This window comes from Rhinichthys klamathensis, unplaced genomic scaffold, assembly GCF_029890125.1.
Source record: "Rhinichthys klamathensis goyatoka isolate OS25496 unplaced genomic scaffold, OSU_Roscu_1.1 h1tg000109l_1, whole genome shotgun sequence".
NCBI classification, from domain to species: domain Eukaryota; kingdom Metazoa; phylum Chordata; class Actinopteri; order Cypriniformes; family Leuciscidae; genus Rhinichthys; species Rhinichthys klamathensis.
The window spans coordinates 3514785-3537839 of NW_026606647.1; the positions used below are offsets into that span (position 1 = coordinate 3514785).

Consider the following 23055-nt stretch of genomic DNA (forward strand, 5'->3'; position numbering starts at 1 on the left):
ATAAAATCTTACTAAAAGCTCATTTTTTGAGATATCAAGCTAAAATTTGGAACACAACTTGTTTAGATTTTTGGCTTTAATTTTCTAGCAGTTCTAGAGTAAAATATATTTTATAATATATATATTTTATATAAAATATAAATAATTATATTTTTACATTCTATATTTTCATAAACTCAAACTTATATAACTTTTTTTCTGTTTCACTTTCATAATTTATTTCACGTCTACAATAATCTGGCAAATGTCTTCTTAAAAACAAGACAAACCATATGTCTATATTCCAAAGCATTCTTGAATTACAACCATTTTACAACCACAAGTTTTTTTTTATTGCTAGTACTGTGTCCTCACATGATGACATCATATGGTAAATCATAGACCCACTGTCCTCACATGAGGACATCATTTTCTGCAAAAACTACTTCCTGTACAAAAACAAATTTTAGTTATAATATTTATTAGGTCCTACTTATCCCAAATAGCAAGAACAATTATAAAATGCACACCAGGCAAACTCACAACTCCATCAACTCAATATTAAACATAGATCACAATTGTACCATATCAATACAAATAGATATTTATTTATTTGGGAGAGCTATTAATAGTCTGTTGAGTTCTGCTTGTGTCTGAAATACATAAGCAGGATTATAAGCTTTTAGCATCAGCTCCCTGCCCTTTAGGTGCTCTTCGGTCATTTCTGACCGAAAAACTTTCTGTTTTAAAATTTTAAAAATCACAGCTTCATCAGAATGTTACGGAACTTGGTGACTTTTATGGCATTGGGTATGTGAACACACAAAAAAATTGAGGTCATGATCCGAGCAGGCTAAGTGGTCGTAAAAAAAATAGTCACATTGTGCTCTTCGGTCAAAAATGACCGACCATAGGAAATCATGGGAAATTGACAAAAACACAAAAACAATGAGAATTTTTGTTTGTACAATCTACAAATCGGCCACGATGCAGAAAAAAAGTGCTCAGCATTGAAGGGGTGACACTCTAAAACATCAAGAGTGCAAAACAGACATACCCACCCACCCACCCACCCACCCACACACACAAACACACACACTTTTATACACAAAAACACCAATAAATTGTGATTAAAGAAATCTGTTTTGAATATTTAAAAATCACAGCTTCATCAGAAAATTACGAAACTTGGTGACTTTTATGGCAATAGGTATGTGAACACACAAAAAATGATTCGAGCAGTTTAAGTGGTCATAAAAAAATGAGTCACACTTTTGCTCTTCTGTCAAACATGACCGACCATAGGAAATGAATGGGAAATTGACAAAAACACAAAAATTCTGAGAATTTTTGTGTGTACAATCTACAAATTGGCCACGATGCAGAAAATAAAACATGCTCAACAATGAAGGGGTGACACTCTAAAACATCAAGAGTGCAAAACAGACACATTCACCCACACACACACACATACAAACACACTTTTTATACACATACACACCAATGAATTGACCGACCATAGGAAATGAATGGGAAATTGACAAACACAAATTTTCTACAAATCGGCCACAATGCAGAAAAAAACATCAATAGTGAAAAACATAACATAATTAATAATTATAATTAATATATATATATAATATAATAATTATTAAAATTATTAAAATAATAATTAATATAATATTTAAAGATAATAAATTAATGTTTTAAAATAATAATAATAATAATAATAATAATATAAATTATAATAAGCTGTGAAAAAACCATTACTGTTTATTTTTTTATTGAATTGTAATGTTACCTGTAATATAATGGTTTCTCTGTATTCAGGTTTGACTGTAGTAATAATGCAAAAACGTGTACACTTCACATCAAATTTTTTTTTTTTTTTAAAGTTATAAACCATGGCAAAAAATATTATTTGAGAATTAAAAAAAACACACATTCAAATCCACATCTTAAAAGTAAGTAATTTTGTCCAAAACTATTAGAGAATTCACAAGCCTCTCCATAGAGAGCTATACAGGGATCTAATGGTTACACTATGAAACAACATGTTTTATTTTATTTTCTCTCAACAGATGGCGCTAATCTGACTTCAAAAATTGGATTTAAAAGGCCAGTAATCTGAAATACTGCAATAATTGACGAAATATTTTTATAAATTAGGGGAAAATTTTTTTGTATTGTTTTCAATGGCGAAAATGGGCCATAAATATTGCATAAATATTAATAAGTAACATCAAATTGTCTCAAAATACAATTAAAATGAAAAAATATTATTGAACAAAAATAAATTGCATTGGTTTTACTGGGATGGAGAAAGTTTAATTTTTAGGTGTCCGGTCACTTCTGACCGGGAAGATAACAAGTGTGACTCTGAAACAAAGAGCACCTGAGGGTTAAACTGCTCAGGACTTATATCTTAAATCCAATATGACATAGCAGCTCTGCAAGTGTTTACCCTACGTTTACTTACGGGCTCAACGTCACCATGACATCAAAATGGTTCATTCTTAATTATAGAATATGCCATATATAAATATTTATAAATATATTATAAATAATTATAAATGATTTATCTGTGCACACTGCACATTATTATTATTTTAATGTATGTGTCCTTAAAATCTTTAATCAAAATAACTTCCCAACCTGACATCTCGGCTGCGTCCGAAATCACATACTCTCTTGAGTATGGGGTTCAATTTGTGCCAAAAATTAATCGACTGCTTTGTAGGACATTTATTTGTCCTTGTCAACAGTCAGTGCCTAGTTGTTCAGGGAAATTAGTATGTTGATGTGTATGTTCTCTGTTTATGTCAATTTGTTCTGTCATCTTGCTTTGTTGTCCTTACTGTCGTTCTGTTTTGTCGTCCTTACTGTTATCTTGTTGTCATTACGGTTGTCCTTATTGTCGTCCTTGCTGGAGTTTGATCTGTTATCTTGCTCTTTTTATCCTTACTATCCTTTATGTAAACTATTTCAAATGTATTGTGTACATACGCAGACGGCGCTCACGCAAAGCTGTCAAAATAAAAGCAAAGTAGGTTTACAAAAAAAGTAAGTTTACAAAATAATTCCATTGATGTGAGAAGGTAACGGGAAGCAGGGGGATACCTCTAGCTCTTATAACAAGACGATAGTAAGGACAACAGAGCAAGCTGACAGTAAGGACGACAGAACAGGACGACAGTTAAGACGACAAGATAACAAGATGACAGTAAGGACAACCGAGCAAGATAACAGGACGACAGTAATGACTACAAGATAACAGTAAGGACGACAGAACAGGACGACAGTAAGGACAACAAAGCAAGATGACAGAACGACAGCACAATACGAAATAAACAGAACATACACTCACCGGCCACTTTATTAGGTACACCTGTCCAACTGCTCGTTAACACTTAATTTCTAAGCAGCCAATCACATGGCGGCAACTCAGTGCATTTAGGCATGTAGACATGGTCAAGACAATCTCCTGCAGTTCAAACCGAGCATCAGTATGGGGAAGAAAGGTGATTTGAGTGACTTTGAACGTGGCATGATTGTTGGTGCCAGAAGGGCTGGTCTGAGTATTTCAGAAACTGCTAATCTACTGGGATTTTCACGCACAACCATCTCTAGGGTTTACAGAGAATGGTCCGAAAAATAAAAAACATCCAGTGAGCGGCAGTTCTGTGGGCGGAAATGCCTTGTTGATGCCAGAGGTCAGAGGAGAATGGCCAGACTGGTTCGAGCTGATAGAAGGGCAACAGTGACTGAAATAACCACTCGTTACAACCGAGGTATGCAGCAAAGTATTTGTGAAGCCACAACACGCACAACCTTGAGGCGGATGGGCTACAACAGCAGAAGACCCCACCGGGTACCACTCATCTCCACTACAAATAGGAAAAAGAGGCTACAATTTGCAAGAGCTCACCAAAATTGAACAGTTGAAGACTGGAAAAATGTTGCCTGGTCTGATGAGTCTCGATTTCTGTTGAGACATTCAGATGTTAGAGTCAGAATTTGGCGTAAACAGAATGAGAACATGGAACCATCATGCCTTGTTACCACTGTGCAGGCTGGTGGTGGTGGTGTAATGGTGTGGGGGATGTTTTCCTGGCACACTTTAGGCCCCTTAGTGCCAATTGGGCATCGTTTAAATGCCACGGCCTACCTGAGCATTGTTTCTGACCATGTCCATCCCTTTATGGCCACCATGTACCCATCCTCTGATGGCTACTTCCACCATGTCACAAAGCTCTAATCATTTCAAATTGGTTTCTTGAACATGACAATGAGTACACTGTACTAAAATGGCCTCCACAGTCACCAGATCTCAACCCAATAGAGCATCTTTGGGATGTGGTGGAACGGGAGATTCGCATCATGGATGTGCAGCCGACAAATCTGCGGCAACTGTGTGATGCCATCATGTCAATATGGACCAAACTCCCTGAGGAATGCTTCCAGCACCTTGTTGAATCTATGCCACGAAGAATTGAGGCAGTTCTGAAGGCAAAAGGGGGTCCAACCCGTTACTAGCATGGGGTACCTAATAAAGTGGCCGGTGAGTGTACACATCAATAGTGTTGTCACGATACTAGAATTTCTAACTTCGATACGATACCTTGAAAAATATCGATGTTCGATACCATTTTCGATACCACGGAGAAAAAACAGCCACAATATTAAGGGGGTATTTTTTTTAATTTAAAGCTAAATATAACAAGTCTAGAACATGACAATGAGGTATATTTTACATGAACAAAAATGTCCTGAGTTCTATTTGTTTATATTTTTTAATTTGGACCAGAGCTAACATGATGTATTTTTATTAACTACTGTTATCAAAGATTAAAATATACTGTAACAAAAAAGCACTTAACAGTATCAAATTGGATGATAGAGAGTCAGTAATGTATAATAATAAGATTAAACATTCAATTTTCAGTTAAAGTCAAGTCAAGTCAAGTCACATTTATTTATATAGCGCTTTTCACAATACAGATTGCATCAAAGCAGCTTCACAGTGATAACATGAAAGTAGTACAACACAGTTCAATAATATTGTTGAATATTAAATATCCCCAACTAAGCAAGCCAAAAGCAAGGCGACAGTGGCAAGGAACCAAAACTCCATCAGATTGGATGGAGAAAAAAACCTTGGGAGAACCCAGGCTAGTCAGGGGCCAGTTCTCCTCTGGCTAACAATCATAGGGTTTTAAAGAAGCTTTACAGTAAGTGCATATCAGAGAGTACCTGGAAAAAATACATTTAGTTAATCATGTAATATTTAGGGGATAACATATCGCCGGCGTTGAGTCGTCTCTTCGCAGGCGTTGAGTCGTCTCTTCACAGGCGTTGGTCTTCTCATCACAGGCGTTGAGGCATCCGAAATCCCCGTGAGAGGCAGGATACCAAACTGGAGCCTACGAACGCCATTTTTCTCGGGACAAGCGTCCCGAGATAACAGCAGAAAGGCAGATGGGAAATAATTAGCATAGCTGATGTTCATAATGATTTCCATTACACGGGAGTAGGTGTTAGAAAACCATAATCTCACAACTCTCCGCAACCCAAACCCTCCGCAACCCAACCGCAACCATACGGACCGACCCGTTTGTCTATAAGGCTGTCGAGCCCCACTGGTGCGTTAAGCAGTTTCAGTGGCAAACGGTTCCGTATGGCATAGCAGAGGACTAAAAGGTAAGCATTATGTGAATGCTTGACTAAAGAGACACGTCTTTAGTCTAGTTTTAAACTGTGTCAGCGAGTCAGAGCATCGGACCGTATCGGGAAGGCTATTCCAGAGTTTTGGAGCTAAATGCGAGAATGCCCTCCCTCCTTTCGTGGACTTCGATATCCTAGGAATGACCAGAAGCCTTGAATTTAGTGATCTTAGAGAACGCGGTGGATTGTAGGGCGAAAGAAGGTCCGTTAAGTACATAGGAGCTAAACCATTAAGGGCTTTATAGGTCAGTAGTAGTACTTTGTAATTGATACGGAACTTAATAGGTAACCAGTGCAGAGATGATAAAATCGGTGTTATATGATCATATTTTCTTGATCTAGTAAGAACTCTAGCGGCTGCATTTTGCACTAACTGTAGCTTGTTTATTGAGGATGCAGGACAACCAGCTAATAAAGCATTACAGTAATCTAGTCTCGAGGTCATGAATGCATGAACTAACTTTTCTGCATCAGAAACAGATAGCATGTTACGTAATTTAGCAATGTTTCTAAGGTGGAAAAAGGCTGTTCTTGTAACAGATGAAATATGATTTTCGAAAGACAAGTTGCGGTCTAGTATAACACCCAGGTCTTTTACTGTAGTGGAAAAAGTAACAGGGCATCCTTCTATATTAAAGTCGTATTGTAAGAGGTTTTGTGTGTAGTTTTTTGGACCAATAAGTAATACCTCCGTTTTATCTGAATTTAATAGCAGGAAATTACGCGTCATCCAGCATTTTATATCTTTGAGACATTCTGTCAATTTAGATGAGGTAATGTTTTCATCTGGTCGTGATGAAATATATAATTGAGTGTCGTCAGCATAACAGTGGAAATTAATTCCATGTTTTCTTATAATATTACCAAGTGGCAGCATATATATTGAGAATAGCAGAGGGCCTAGCACCGATCCTTGCGGTACTCCGTAGTCTACTGACGTTAACTTTGATTTTCCCCCGTGTAAAGAGACAAAATGATAACGGTCAGATAAGTACGATCTAAACCAGCTTAATGCCTGTCCCTGAACACCAGTGTAGTTTTGTAGTCGATCCAAGAGTATTTTATGATCTATAGTGTCGAACGCGGCGCTAAGATCAAGTAGGACTAGTATTGAGATACAGCCTTGGTCAGAAGCTAAGAGTAGATCATTTGTAATTTTGACTAGCGCAGTTTCTGTACTATGATGCGGTCTGAATCCTGCATGTCATTATTGAATTTAGAGATGCCATTGTCTAGCTGTTTAGTTTAATTAATATCTGTGTAATCAAATTGATGATAATAGCTAATGAAGGAAAATTGCAGAATTAAATAATAATTTTTGAATAAAGTTAAATAGGCACCAGTTAATTTACATTTTACCACAGTTACAATATTTACTTGTCTAAGATTCCTCAGTCAGATTATGTTAACTTTAAGAATTAAAACGAGACAACACCGACTCTTATCAACAACAATACTAGGCCATCTTGGTTAATGTTTCAGAAAAGTTCAAATGGGAAGAGTTACAGTGTTTCCTTGAGGATTTTTTTTTTTAGCAGTGGGGGCAGGTCTGTCCAAACAACAAACACCCCTGATGCTGAGCATATGCTGCTAAATAGTAGCCTACCCCTGGAGCCTGTTCCTTAAGTCTGTTTTCACCTATACAATAATTTAAAAAAATGAGTGATGTGAGGGATTATTGATAGTCAAACAATCTCGCGTGTCCACGTTATTCTCCGACATGCCCGCTCGCGGTGTGTAGCTCGTGTCCGCGCTATTCTCCTACATGCCCGCTCGCGGTGTGTAGCGCGTGTCCACGCCATTCTCCGACTCCGACATGCCCGCTCGCGGTGTGTTTTTTACGTGTGTCCGCGCTATTCTCCGACATGCCCGCTCGTGGTGTTCTTTATCAATCAACCAAAGCCGGTCGCGGGGGCGCGGCCTTGCCATCTTTCCATTCACTTCACTTTTGCTATTTAACCAGAGCGAATGAGACGAGTGCGTCACGTGTGGTGTTTGTCAACGCGCCTTTTGAGAGAAGTGAAAGTGACTGCTCGGCTAGTATCGATACTTCGGGAAATTAGTATTGGTACCGTTCAGATATTTCAGTATCGATATTTATCGAAATATCGATATTTTTGACAACACTACACATCAACATATACTAATTTATCTGCAACTAGGCAATGACTGTTGACAAGGACATATGTAGTACAAAGCACAAAGCAGTCGACTCATTTTTGGCACAAACAGAACCCCATAAAAGGGATCCCCCCATACTTGAGTAGGAACTTATTTTGAATAAGTTGGCTAATTATTTCACGACCACTAAAAACATATGTTCTATATCCTATAGTATGAATGTAAACTGGACATACATTCGCCATGTTGTCATTATCATGTATCACTTACCATTGACGTCTCTTCATTGCCATTCACAAATCCTCGCCCTTGGCCTCATGGGATAGTATAGTAAAGTGTCCAATGTATGCACACTTCAAAATCTCTCTGGAAGAGGTCATCCGGGTACTTTTTGCCTACTCTTTTATACTGTGAATTTGAACATACTTATTTTGTCACTTAGGCCTACTGTTTTTTGCCTATAGGGAAGTATGCGACCGTGAGGAAAAACTGTCACTCACGATCCAATCAATTCCCGATGGACAAAATCAAGTCCCGCCCTACATTTTTTTTTCTTGTTCGAGAACCCGTCTCAGCGTCTCACAATAGGAAAGAAAAGACTATCGCAACTTCCATGTCAACTTCAAAAAGACTACCTGACCAACAGCAAAACAAAAACAGCATTAGTAGGCTACTGCTCCAACATCACCACAAGGAGGCAGCGATGATCATCTTTAATCGAATTGTATGTTTATTTACTATGAAAGCAATGTGATTTTTTTGCATCTATAAAACATTTAATTGAAAAAATCACACATTTAGCCCACTGTAAAAACATCGTTACTCTCTTGTGCGCTCTCTAGGCTAACATTGGCTGCATGTTTGGTTGTAGCCTATTTAACATTCGATTCAACAGTACAGTGTTACATAATCAACAGTTTCTATTTGCTAATTAGATGATATGTCTCTTTGTGCAGAAGCTTTTAAAGATGTGAGACAGAATAATGAGTCAACACGGTGTATCAGATATTTCACTTGGCACAGCTGCTTTCACCACCCTTTTATGTTTCCTTGAGGCTCAAGCTCTCATAAATGTCAAGTTTGCCAACCATAAATCATTCTCTGCCTGAAGCTTTAAATCAAAGTTTGCTTTTACTCAAATCCCCTTCTAACTTGAGAATAGTTGATGCTGTCATTTAGACATCTTAAATTAGTAAGTAGTCTGACACAAGAGTTATTGAAATGGGTTGCATATCTATTTTGATCATAAAGCTCAGTTTGACAGTTAGCAGTTTCATTATATATATATATATATATATATATATATATATATATATATATATATATATATATATATATATACACACACAAACATATTTCTAATCTAGAATCTTTTTCTGTGATTGCATGTAGACAATCTAAACTCACCACCAACCCATAATAATTCAGATAATTATCGTGACAGTGCCCGTCACTGATGTCACTCTATTAGAGTGACCTAAATCCAGTAAAGCATTATTCATGATGCCGCATTCTACGACAAGCTTCCAGAAACTCATACCAGTGACTCCTGTTCCATGGTACCTGAAATGCATAAATGATTCCTAAAATCCTTCACAGAAAAAGTAGAACCCTTAAATATATAAGCAGTCAGTTTAGTAATGTTTAATGGTATCTCTGTGAGCCATAGATTCTAACTAATCCAACCCTATTTAAAGACAACCCTTCTTCCACTCATCAATCCAGAAAAAAGAATGAAATTACTTTTAAAACATATGATGTGCCTGCACGTATATTGTAGCCTATATTATACATTATATTGTATTATATATTGTCTCAAGTCTCAGTTTGACCAAATGGTTGTGATGTCTTGGTCTGTGTTTTAGGTTTGTTATATTCTGAAATAACCTTAAAAACTGGTAAACGAGTTCAATAAACCTTTCATAACTAGATGTACATATCACTGATATCACTCAATTATTCAACAAATTGTATTTTGTCAAAAATATAGACTATTTTAGGAAGTTTGATGGTTTAATATGACACAAACAATCAAACAAGCGCTATTTATATATTACATGTTTGGAACATTCAAAAACTGTTTTCAAAATTGATAATCATAATTGATAACAACTGAGCACCAAATCAGCATATTAGAATGATTTCTGAAGGATCAGGTAACACTGAAGACTAATGTTAATGGCTGCAGAAAATTAAGCTTTGCCATCACAAGAATACATCACATTTTAAAATAGAAAACAGTTATTTTGAATTGTAATACCATTTCACAATATTACTGATTTTACTTTATTTTTGATCAAATAAATGCAGAGGCTTATTCACAAAATATTAATTGTTCCAAAATTCATCAATGAAGCATGATACAATCAAAACATGATTATGAGTAGCCTACAGATTAGTGCATTATGGACACTACCACCACAACTATACCATTATTTAAACCAATTAAATATATTAGAGATGGTAAAAGAAAAAAAAAAATCATTCTTTTGAAAATTAATGTGCCATACAGCGCTTAATATGACATTCAAACAGACATTCAATATAAATGAGGAAATAGACATGAAGTGATGTTTATTACATACATGTATTAATAAAACATTTAAAAGGGTGTTTAGTTGAGAAGCAAGCAACAAAGCATCATAAGACACACATTTATGGTTATGTAATGACCTTATAAAGCTGTTTTCCCTCCATCATCGGGGTCAGCGAGTACATAGACTCCCCCGGCCGTCATATTAACACACAAACAGAAGACCCTCCCCCAGTGCATACCATGACCATAGACTGCACATTCCCCACTGTCTCCTTGGCTTGCGCTCTTCAAGACTCTTTCTTTTTTGTCATTATTCCAAGCTTAAATATGCAGCAATTAGACATGTTTTCCTCATTTGGTGGAGCCAATATACCTAGCATTTTTTCACGACCATAGTAATAGTTTTTATTGTGAGAACTGACAGTAGGTTAGGCCCAAAATTGTCAGAACATATATTGTCAGTATAACAGGCAGGTGTTTGGGTGTTAGTGTATGGGAACAAAATGTCCTCTCACGCATGACTGCCAAATGCAATGGATAACAGCAGTCTATGGAAGGTGATCGCTTTGTTTTAAGAGGGGATTTATCTTGTCTGAACTGATTAGTATAATGTGGCTGTTTGTGGTATCAGGCGACAAAAATCAGACAAGTGTTTAGTAGCCGGACCGCGGAAATCAAACTGAAGTCCGGTCACATCACCATGACTCTGGACTAAAGGATTACATTAGGATTTATGTTTTGTCTGTCAGGGCTTAAACAAGCACATATGCTGTTGGTCCTCCGCATGCAGCCAAAACAGAGCCTACCCGCCGAGGCATGGATTCTACAAGACCCCTGAAGGTGTTCTGTGGTTTCTGGCACCAAGACGTTAGCAGCAGATCCTTCATGTCCTGTAGGTTGCGAGATAGAGCCTCCGTGAATCTAACATTTTGATCCCACAGATGCTCAATTGAATTGAGATCTGGGGAATTTTGAGGCCAGCGCAACACCTTGATCATCATGTTTCTCAAACCATTCCTGAACAATGGGTGCAGTGTGGAAGGGTGCTTTATCCTGCTGAGAGAGGTCACTTCCACCAGGGAATACCATTGTCATGAAGGGGTGTAGTTGGTCTGCAATAATGTTTAGGAAGCATGTGTCAAATTTACGTCAACATGAATAGCTGGACCCAGAACACTGCCCAGAGCATCACCTCCACATGCTTGTCGTCCCACAGTGCCATCACTTCCCCAGGTGCACACGTACACGTGATGTAAAAGAAAAAGGGACTCATCGAACCAGGCGACCACCTTCCACTGCTCCAAGGTCCAATTCTGATGCTCAAGTGTCCATTGTAGGCGCTTTAGAGTAGATGTACTGTGTGTTGCGATACATTCCTCCCATAACATCATTAAAATTTGTGTGTGACTTGAGCCACAGTAGAACTTCTGTTTGCTCGGACCAGACACCCTGTCGCCGGTTTGTCCATCCTTGAACCACTGTTGGCAAATTCTCACCACTGCTGACTGGTAGCAACCCACAACTTTCAGAGATACTCTGACCTAGTCGCCTTGCCAAATAACAATTTGGCCCTTGTGGCTCAGATCTTTATTTCCTGCTCATTTCTCCTGCATCCAACATGTTAAATAGAAGAACTGTTTGTTTGCTTTATTAATCTGCCCAGTACCCAGACCTTAATATGTCATATGTGGTCTTGGAGATCGCTTCACCTGTGACTGGTCATAATGTTTTGTCTCATCACGGTATATTGTACAGCATCTAGTATTATGTTTCGACAACAAACAATCTTTAATCTATTCAGTTTAATTTATACCTGTTTGTCCTAACAATGATAGACAGGATGGCACTATTTTTGCAATTGCAACACTGACCCTTTAAAACAACTTCAAATGTAAATTTGTTAGAAAAACTGCATAGTATTCTGTAAATTGTCATCTTAAAGAGTAACATAAACATTAAAACAACAGAAGTTATGCTTTTACATGGTTTATTGATCAAAAACATCAAAACAATAAGAGATGCCACCCAAAAGAGTGAAGCTTTCAACACAGCTCTAATGTGCTTTACACAAAGGAAAGTCCATTAAAAAAGTCAGACTTTCACACAAAAAGCACAAAAAGGTCATTAAATGAGCACAAAAGAGTAACAAAACCGTCAAGGTCTGAAGAGGCTAGTTAAGCAGAGCAGCATCACACAGTGTCAGAGAAGGAAAGGTTGCATAGACGAGTGCGTTGAACAGTCAAAATTGGACCACAAGGAATACAAAGAACAACATAATTTGAGCAAAAGAGAGGATACAACAGGAAGTGATCTTCTATTATGCTTGGTTCACTCTCCTCAGTGCAGGTGCAGTCTACTACTGTGGTCCGTCTGACTGCTATGACAAAATTCAGTTTCTACCCTCTGAAACATCCAAACTGAAAAGAGGAGTAACTGAGTGTACAATAAAGAAAATGTAAAAACATTTGACCGACTCTCACCAGGATTAACTGACCCTCATTAAACATACAATCATTCAAAATGCCGTAAAAAAAAAAAAAAAAAAAAAACTCCCATTAAAAACAAAAATCATTTCCTGAATAGAATGAAAATGTAAGCGAACATATAAAAAGTAACAGAACCCTTTTTGTTCCCAAGTGAAGAACCATACGGCCCAGAATATTACAACTCAAAACACCTTAAAACCTGACGGTGATTCAATACAAGAAATTTTTTTTGATCTCACAAGCCTCAAGTTTCCTCTACAGCAGACAGCAATAAGCAGTAAAAAAGAAAAGGGAATAAAGTTACTAAAAGCTTGACATTATAGATTTATTATTCAAAAAAAATATAAATAAATAAACCATCTGGAAAACATGAACTACTATTTTCTCCAAAAAACAGAAAGCACTGCTAGTTCATTTAGTGAAGTAGTTACTAAAACACAAGAGTGCTGAGGTAGAACTATAGCACACACAAACTGTCAAGCAAAATCACACTTGGAAACAGTCAAACACACACAGACACACCAACTTGTTCTCTATGAAGCATTTAGGATGCGGATGAAAAAATCCAATGGTACCACTATGAAGCTCCCATCCTGTTTTTGAGAACTATTCCAAGTAATCAGCTAACAAAAAGGAAATATTCATAATCAATCCATAACCTTCTCTTCCAAGTCCGAAAACAAATAATCTGTGAAACTGTATAAGTGTATCTGTGCAGTAGGGATGTTCGCATGGTTTTACATAGTTGACAGGGGCATTATAAATGGACACCAGAATCAGTCAATCTTTTTGGGCAAAAAAAATAATAATCTCACACAATGTAAAACTGGCACCTAAATGGTTAAACTGCACATGCCTAATATGTAAAGTGTTTAAATATTAAAATCTTGGAGAATGTACTGCATGTTTAAAAGATAAAGCTGTAAAACAAAACAACAACCTAAAAGAAAATCTCAATATCACTAGACTTCAAGGCACCAGAATAAATCTGCATCCAAGGAGGGGGGGAATCTCAATACTGGGCTTAGGCTTAGGATGAGCATTTTAGATTTAGCAATTTAAAATCAAGTTTTGAAAGTTAGTCTTTAATTATCCTAATTTCAGCTATTGCAATGTGACATAGCAAATATAAATATTATCAAGTCCAGTGGAGTTTAATTTTTAACTCAAGTAAGGCCAACTGGTTGGACAAGTGTAAGACTATGAAGCTTGATTGGTGACATGTGATGAGCATATATATGTAGACGCTTGAGCTCAAAATGTAGTCAAGTATCTATGCGTCTAATCTTTTATTAAATAAAATAAAAAACATGTCTTGAAAAAAAACTTTAATGTTTACTGCCCTTAAAACTTGATCAAATAACTGAAATACTTCTGTTGACTTATTTATGGCAAAAGATTGTTATGAGAATATGAGCAACTAGGGAAGCTCCATGAACAATTTTAGAGTCCTAGTCCTTCAGTAAGACTAATAAAGAGCTTGCTTGTTTTAGCTTGATTGTACTCACTGTATCACAACATTGTTTTTAGCTTTACTTCACTTTTAGTGACGTAACTGATGATGAGTTAGGCTGAACACTTCTGGGCTTGCTCAATGATTCGTTTAAATCACTACTGTAAACAAAAAAAGTGAAAGGTCAGTTGAAAGTTTGTATTAATGTTCAAGTTGAGCACTTCGTACTCTTCACATTAAATCAGCAATGGAAGATTCACAGTTGTCCAAGCAATGTGGCCCCTTCTGGGCTGATGTGGAAAGGGAAAACCTAAAAAGAACGAAAAGAAAAACAAACAACATCAAGTCATTAGAATTGGTACTTAAAATAGTCACACATTTTTGATCAATTCATTTTCATGATTTTTCAGTCATTCATGATTACTACTGCATAAGGCTGCCCCCTAATAATCGACTTGAAGTGGCTTGGTTGTCCAAAATTTTATTAGATGGTTAGTCGCAGGAAAAAAAAAATCCTCCACAGGAAGTGGCAAAATCACAGTCCGTGATGGACAGATTGTTAACAACAGGAAATCCAAAATGCCTACCATTCATCGACCTCAAATATGGCTTATCACTTGAAACATGCAAGTAGTAGCAACTTTACAAGTGGAGCGCTTACTGAATGACATACAGGCGCCATCACTTGTTTTTAATTTAAAATACTCCCGTCATTTTTGGTCATAGAGATAAGAGTAATGCAAACTGTAAAGGGTCTATCTTTATGTCCGTAAACTCACAATAACAACAAAATGTTGTGCTTTTGTAAAATAATGAAAACAATCAGGATGCGATTTCTGTCATCTCGGTCTCGGTGAACTTGAGCACGTCACAAAAATGAATGGAAACTCAGTGTATACTTGCCTCACAGACATGAGAAATATATCTATAGAAAGCTTGAAATATCTACTTTTAAATTAACCAATTCAAGTGGAAAACAAATATTCTCAGATTATGTAATCCGTGTGAAACGTGCATATATGCGTACACTACTGCGGAGATGAGTCAGCACCGTCGACTTAATCTCTGCAGCCGAAAACACAGAAATTATATAGCTATAGGCAATTAAAGGCTCATTATTATGATTTATGGCTTTTTAATGTAAACGTGCGATTAGTCGACGAAATCGCTTAAATGAACGACTACTAGTCAAGGCCCGAGGGCAGCCCTGCTACTGGGTAAGGATTCAAAAACAGCAATTCCCATCCAATTAAATGTCTTTATAAAATATATATATATATATATATATATATATAATAAAAATGTAAATAAAAAATTCACCCCCCCCCCAAAAATATCATGATTCCCTGATATTTCCAGGTTTTCCACTGACCATAGGAACCAAGACGAGAAAAAAAAAAAACTTTTCACAAAAATAGAAAAAGAAAAAGAAAGAGAAAAAGAAAAGAGGGGCCATGCATTTTCTATCTTTTGAGTGACAGGCTAAAAAAAACACAGGAGTGGTGATGTCATGATGGAGTTGCATAATGCCTCAAATGGGTCAAAATCTCAGATTGCTTGTTGAGTAACCAGATTTACAAGCATTCAAACACAACACAAACACTAAAAGTCTTTGCAGGCTATCTGTCATTAATCAGCATGAGTGCAGCTTGATCTCAGCTGCATACAGTGTAAAGACCTCACCCCTCCTCCTCATATCCTGCGGCTCAAACTATATGCTGAGTCAGGAATAGCTATTAAAGCCCCGCTGCAGTCACTCGAACTACAAACCACACGCTGTTTCGGGAGCAAACCCACCCTCTCTCACGTCCCACACATACACACCACTGTCAGAGAGCAAATTATCCAAGAGGCTCCATGCATGCAGTATTCTATTCCGCTTTGAATGTTGCAACGGTAGGAGAAGGAGAGGGGGATGGTCAACAAAAGACGACTGGAGGGAGAAGCAGACAGCTGTAATGTCCTCATAATGGCTGGGGAACTCACGAGCCCTCCTGCCTTTCATATTCATTAACACACAATAATATTTAACTGACTGATATTCAACTAAAATACATCATTTTAAATGCTATGTTGAACCAATCCAACTTAAAAACAAACCATTTAGCAGTTTTACTATGAAAATAAATGAATGACGTGCAGATATTAAAAGTGTGGTCAATATCAATACACTGTTAAATTATATTAATGCTATAGTTACTAAGCACTAAAAAGTCGATATTTAAATCAAATACTGCATATTGTGCATCCCTAATGCTGCACAACTACCTGTCTAAATTATGGTCTCTGCAAGGAACTGTCAGTTGTGTGTGGCATGTCAAAACAAAAATCTTTCCATCTTTGAACTAGGAACAACTCCCAGTCTCCTGGTCTGCCTGATGAGCACTGTCCCCCGGGGCAAAGGGTATGGAAAAGAGAGAGAGAGAAGAAGGGATGGGGAGTGTTAGAGGAGGGGTAGTGGTGAATGGGTGTGGTTGTGTAACAGCTATTCCAGCATACACTTTTAAAAACAAAAGAGGCTCTTATAGCACGCCAACAGGAGCTCTCTGAACATCTGAGAAAGAATCACATCATGATAGAGTCCTGTCAAAACACATAACACTAGTAATAAGTAAAAAGAACAGAAACAACTGGCAATTTATCCCACATTGCTGTGGAAAGACAATGAAGATGTTATCCATAATCCATATATATATATATATATATATAAAATACATACATATAATAATATATAATACAACCAACTTAACTTATTGTAATGTATTACTTATGATGCAGACGTGTGCATGGTTTTACTTAGATTCAAAACCTAGAATATATACACGTCATATTTTTTTCCACCCCGGTAACTCATCAAAATAACCACACCCCTGGGACAGTCGTGTGGAAATACAGATGATGATGTTATGGATGCATCAATATTAAAATTCTGGCTGATATCACCATTAAATGCCCTGCCAAATGTTATAAACTTAAGACTAATTTGTTAAAAACAACTTTAAAAAGCCCTAAAAACCGTTACATGTGCGCACAGCCGCACACACACATCAGATCACTCCAAAATGCACTCTTTAATGGCAAAGTGCTCCTCAAGAAATAGAGCTTTAATAGTATTGTTATTAGCTGCTATTACTGGAAACAGGAATCTTCACACAAAAACATAAAAGCCAAAAACAACCATATCTGTACATTTATGGAAACGTCACTGGCAAAGACATACCTGTGTGTGCATTCAGGTCAAAGTTCAGATTTTACGCTGCACACGTGACCTTTCCCATTCTGTTGTGTAGCTCTAATGCGTCTGGTCGGTCCTGAGGATTGACGGCCAGCATGTCCTGCAAAAGTTTCCGGAGCGCCTCGGACATGTGTGAGCGTCTGCGCTGGGGAATACTCAACACCATCTTTGGGTTCTCCAGAAGCGCCTCTCCAACCGGGACAATGTCAGAACCCTGCCGCACATACGTCCCAAGCAGTTCCCTCTTTGATTCAGCGTCAATGAACGTGATTCTCTCGATCATGGCCCAGATGATAATGCCCAGAGCAAAAATGTCTGCTTTGGCTGTGTAATGCCCTTCCCACACCTCCGGTGCCATGTAAAAGTCCGAGCCGCATGCCGATGACAGCCAGAACTTGTTGATGTTAACACTATTCTTGTTTTTGTCTCGTCCCTCCTCTGGTTCCCGTACTCCGGCACCAATACCAGCACAAACTTTGCTCAGTCCAAAATCAGCCACTTTCAACACGGGTGTGCCAGAACGCTGCGAAATGAGGATATTATCTGGTTTAAGGTCTCTGTGAACAATGTTGTTTTGATGCAGGAATGCCACAGCGCTGCTCAGCTGCATCATGAAGCTGGCATTGGTGCAGGGATCGGGCTGACGAGACAGGATGAACTGATTCAGATCCCCTCCCTCGCAGAACTCCATTACAAACCAGAGGTAGCAGGGCTCATCAGGACATGACAATACACGCTCACCTGAAATTACACAAAAATACACCTAGAGATTAATATAATTGAGTGTGTTCAAATCAGTTAACATTTTCACAAAACAATGGGAATTCAACAACAATGATCATTTTCAATTTAAATTACTTAATTTTTACATAAATGGTATAAACTAGAAATAGTTGGTTAAGGACTTTCTGTGACTTTTAGTGCATGATTTTAGTTTTTTTTGTCATTGATGTTAATGCACTCCTACAAGTTGCATTAAACAGACAAAAAATATTGATGAAATACTCTATAAAATGAGAATGTTCCTTTCCACATGCCTCTGCAGGCATTAAATTGTGGCTGTAACAAACCGGAGACTTTGTAAGGCAGAGAAGGTCCACTCATTAATGAATGGGAGAAATTGTAATGCTCAATATGGGAGCTGCATTTTCGGCTTACAGTTTAAAGCACCAATCCTCTTTTATGTATTGCTGTGCAGTTAAAAGAGCCAATCCTCTTTTTCTTTGTATACTCTAGATTGGCACAATTTAGGACACCATTGTTGTCAAATTGCTGATTTGAAATGTGTAATTGAAATGTTACTTTGACAAATTATTACAAAGGTTTTAATCTTTTTCATTCAAGTAGTGTGAGCTGTACATGCATGCCTGGAAATAGCTGCCCAGGGTGTTATGAAAATGGCCGTCAAGTGAACCGATTTGTCTTAAAGGGACTTTGAGTTAAACTTTAGGCTTTTAAAGAAGGGGTTGGCCCTTCACTATGTAACGCCCCAACCTTCTGCTTTAGGAAAAGAAAAAAACAACAACACAGGAACAAAGACTGTGGCAAAACCTGGCATATAACATTAAAGTAAACATTTTAAAAGGTGAGAGAATGAGAGCACTAGACAAAAGGAGGAGTTAATGCAATGGAAAGCGTTAATGGAAGAATTGCTTTGTCAGTTTCAGAGGCTGAATTGCTGTGGAACCAGTTTGAAGCCATTTTGGTTTCTTCTCACAGGACTGGACTAGCTCCCATATGAACAACAAAGACTGACTTGTATTTCCTGATACAAGCCAAAGCGCCTTAATGTAATTATAAACGTGGTCCTGTGCTTTTCTCGGGTTTTATTTGAATCGTTACCCGTGTCTGTTGAGCAAGCATTACCTGAATCTGCACATGCTGCTGCAAATATAAATAAAACACATTTGTGTATCACACAGTTCTTTTTCAAAGGTAAGGGTGCTATCATCACAACACCACAAAAAAAGTCTAAAGCCAGGCATACACTGCGATTTCAGCAATGTTTTTGTTAAATACCATCTCTCAATGTACGAGTAAATCGCATGCAATGTAAAGCCAAAGCTCACGATTTATGTGCACTATATGGTCCGATAGTCGAGCTGCGACTTGACTGCTCACAATATACATGTGAAATAAACATGTGGGACCCATTCGCTTGTGCCTTGAGAAGCGGTTCCACTCGCATAGTTACAAAAAATGTGCAGGGCAACGATTAATCGCATCCAAAATAAAAGTTTGTGTTTACATAATATGTGTGTGTACTGTGTATAATTATTTTGTATATATAAATACACACACATATGTCTGTTTATATTTAAGACACATTTCTTATATATAAAATATTTATATATGATATACATTTTGTATACAGCATATATGCAAATATTTCTTAAAGGGGTCATATAATGCCATTTTTGTACAAGCTAATATGATTCTTTAGAGTCTAAATTAAAACTTTGTAATATACTTTAATTAAAAATTCTCATTAGTATTGTAAGAAAACACTGGTCAAAGTTTTTTTTACCTGGTCAAAAACAGCTCTGTTTTCAGCACGCCGTTTCAGTGCATATGACTTTAAATGATAATGAGCTTTGCTCACCCCGCCTCTCTGTTCTGTGTACACTGTTTGTAACACAATAACCATAACGCGTTGTTCATTATAGACGTGGGATTATGAATTATATTGAGAACGTGGTACATAGAAAACATGCCGTAATGTACCCTGAGTGTAAACCTTAGACGCATTCATTGTGAAGCGTACATCTAGCGATTTGCAAAGATTAATAAAACGTTACACTCACTTCAGTTATTTTGGAGGTTCAGCAGGAACACAAATAGTTGGTACCGGTCCAGGAGCAGCTTCTTAGCAAAACCAGCTTTATACTGACCCTCGTTTATAAAGCAGTCTGGTGAGAAATGATTCGCGCAAATATGAAAGCATTGACGTTGCTCGTGGGGAATATTCCCTTCGAAAACAAACTCAGCCACTGCGTCTTCAGCGGTTCGGATTTAGGAACGTTAAAATGACTGCTGTGTTCGTTATTGACGCGAAAATGCCATATTCGGCCAATAATTTCTTTGACGGCTTGGTGTGTCCCAGGCTCTAAATATGACTTAGAAATCAGCTCAAATTTGGACGAAAATCAGTGTATGCCTCAATGCCTGGCTTAAAGCAGTGATTCCCAACCCAGGTCCTGGAGTACCCCCAACTCTGGACATTTTGTATGTCTCCCTAATCAAACACACGTTTCAACTCATCAGCTCGTTAGTAGAGACTTCATATAGGTACAATGTTTTAGTAATAACTTTAGCATGAAGGTGGATTGTCTCAATATTGCGTTGTCCTGTTGTGAGAATCTTCCTCAAGATTTAATTTAGTGTTTTATTGTCTCACAAATTCCATACACTGTGCTGCACCAGAAGTTGCAGTGACTCAAAATACATAAATTTGAGTAAAACAAAAATTACTGACTGCATCTGTAACAAAACACCTGTTATTTAAGCAAGAGGTAAAACCCCTTGCTTGACTGGTTGAAGAGTTGGGAGTGGGACTTTGTTATTTTCACATAACCAGGAGCTTTTAAGCCATCATTTTCAGATACATACAATCATTTAAACAAAAACTGTTCACTACAGCAACACTTGAGTAAGACCACCGTTTTTATAATCACTTTGCTATATTTAAGACTGAAAACTTAATCTAAAACAAGTCTAAATCCATGCCTACTGTCTTGTTTACCCATCAGAGACTACCCTTTTTGAAGCACTTAAAATAATTTATTTATTCACAGCATACAGCCCATATAGAAGTTAAACATCTCTTCCTACTTTCACTTCCATGTAAATATAGACTAGACCAACAGCTTCCAAGCAAATGCCTCTAGAAACACTAGTAGGCTATTATACAGTACAAAAACCTACATCATGATTCAGATCTACATGTGAAAGCAGTCACACAAAGACGACAGCCCAACACATTCAAATCGAATTGGCCTCGATTATCTGACCTAAATCACCACTGTCTCTTTTTCGTTTATAAGATAATTTACACAGTTGTCATGTAAGGAATCAAACTTCCTTCATTGTTCTAACCCGGGATAGAGAGTGTGGAGAAGGTTTGACCCCAAACACCAGCACCTCCCCCACTTCCAAACTCAAGAGTTTCATAACCGAGAGGAGGGTGGGGGAGGGCAAATATGACCGACATTTACCACATTCTTACATAAAATGTAAACAATCTTAATCTAGAACAAAGACATGCGCATTATAAACGTCCGGTGTCATCGGCCGAACGTCATATGACTCAATGCCAAACAATGGATTCTAACCGGTTTTGTTTCAGATTACAATGAAAAATTACTCAAAATTTACATGATTCAGCTTTTGAATGGCCAAAATGTCATTTCTACCAAATGAATGAACTGTCACAAACAAAAGCTACTGTTAGCTTGTGACAAACCATTCTTCCACCACTGACCTTCTAGAACAAACATCTTAACTTACCTTTCAACGAGGTCTCCACCAACCTCAAATACTGCTTTGAACGCTTATTGCCATGGCTCATTTTTTGGGCCACCCCGTTCCTCTGGAGCACACACTCCTCCAGCTGCACCACATTCTCGTGGCGTTTCTCCAGGCTGGTCAAAGCCCAAAACTCCGCCAGCGCCAACTCCACATTCTCAGGCGCGTCACAGCGCAGCTTCTTCACCGCCACTCTCGCACCTGATTTACGGGCAATGGCTTCGTACACAACGCCATAACTGCCCCTGCCAACTTCACGAAGCAAGCTGTACCGCGGAGCAAAAAGCCGCCGTTCAAGACCACAATGTTTACCCCGGTCCAACTCGTCTCCCATTGTCTCATTGTCGTCTATGTTGTCGACGCTGAGCGAGCGCAGGACACTGGCGCTTTCGGTTCTGTTGCAAGCGTTCCGTGTCCGTTGCCGCTCTCTGTTCTTTCCATCCATCCCGCCTCCTCACGTTTTGTGCGTGCGTTTTGAAATATCTTCCGCGTTCATATTTCTAGATCTTGAGGACGTTCAGCAACTCTTAAATATTCTTTGACATCTGCATTTTTATCATACAGTAACAGTGGGGTCTCGTGATTCAATCACAGTCAAGCTTCTAGTCTGAACTGAATGAACCTTGAATGAAGTGAGAACTTGACTGGATCATCCCACTTTCCTGTACATGGGGGATTCCTGACCTATGAGAACACACGTGCAATGCAATGTAAACGCCTATTTTGGTACGTTAAATCAGTGGTGTTAAAATGTTGAGGTGATCCAAATATTGTATTATTTCTTTGTATTTATGTTAGTTTCGTGCATTTGAAAATGGATTAGCGTCGCTTATACCATTTACACAGGCTAGGCTACATAAAATCAAACGTTTTCAAGCATTTTAAAGGTATTATTTATTGCATTCTTTTTTCTTTAAAAAAAAAAAATATATTTATTCAAGAAGTTAGAAGTTATGTTACTCCATTTGACCTGAACACCAACAGGCATGTTTGGCTA

The 23055-nt window shown here is 37.8% G+C and overlaps 1 protein-coding gene across 1 annotated transcript; it reads right to left on the reverse strand.

Moving 5' to 3' along the window:
- Positions 1-14155: 14155 nt before the first annotated feature.
- stk35l (serine/threonine kinase 35, like) lies at positions 14156-22670 on the reverse strand. Its single transcript, XM_056253943.1, has 3 exons — positions 22041-22670; positions 17520-18275; positions 14156-14609 (listed from the first exon to the last, which is right to left on the reverse strand). Exons 1-2 carry the CDS (start codon positions 22501-22503, stop codon positions 17551-17553), a joined length of 1188 nt encoding a protein of 395 aa, XP_056109918.1. The 5' UTR covers positions 22504-22670; the 3' UTR covers positions 14156-14609; positions 17520-17550.
- Between the last annotated feature and the right edge of the window lie 385 nt (positions 22671-23055).

What these genes read in the sequence shown, in the direction of transcription:
- stk35l (XM_056253943.1), bottom strand. Translation starts at nt 22,503, where the DNA reads ATGGATGGAAAGAACAGAGAGCGGCAACGGACACGGAACGCTTGCAAC. An exon ending in GGTGGAGACCTCGTTGAAAG is followed by an intron (nt 18,276 to 22,040) that starts GTAAGTTAAGAT and finishes GTGTAATTTCAG; the next exon opens with GTGAGCGTGTATTGTCATGT.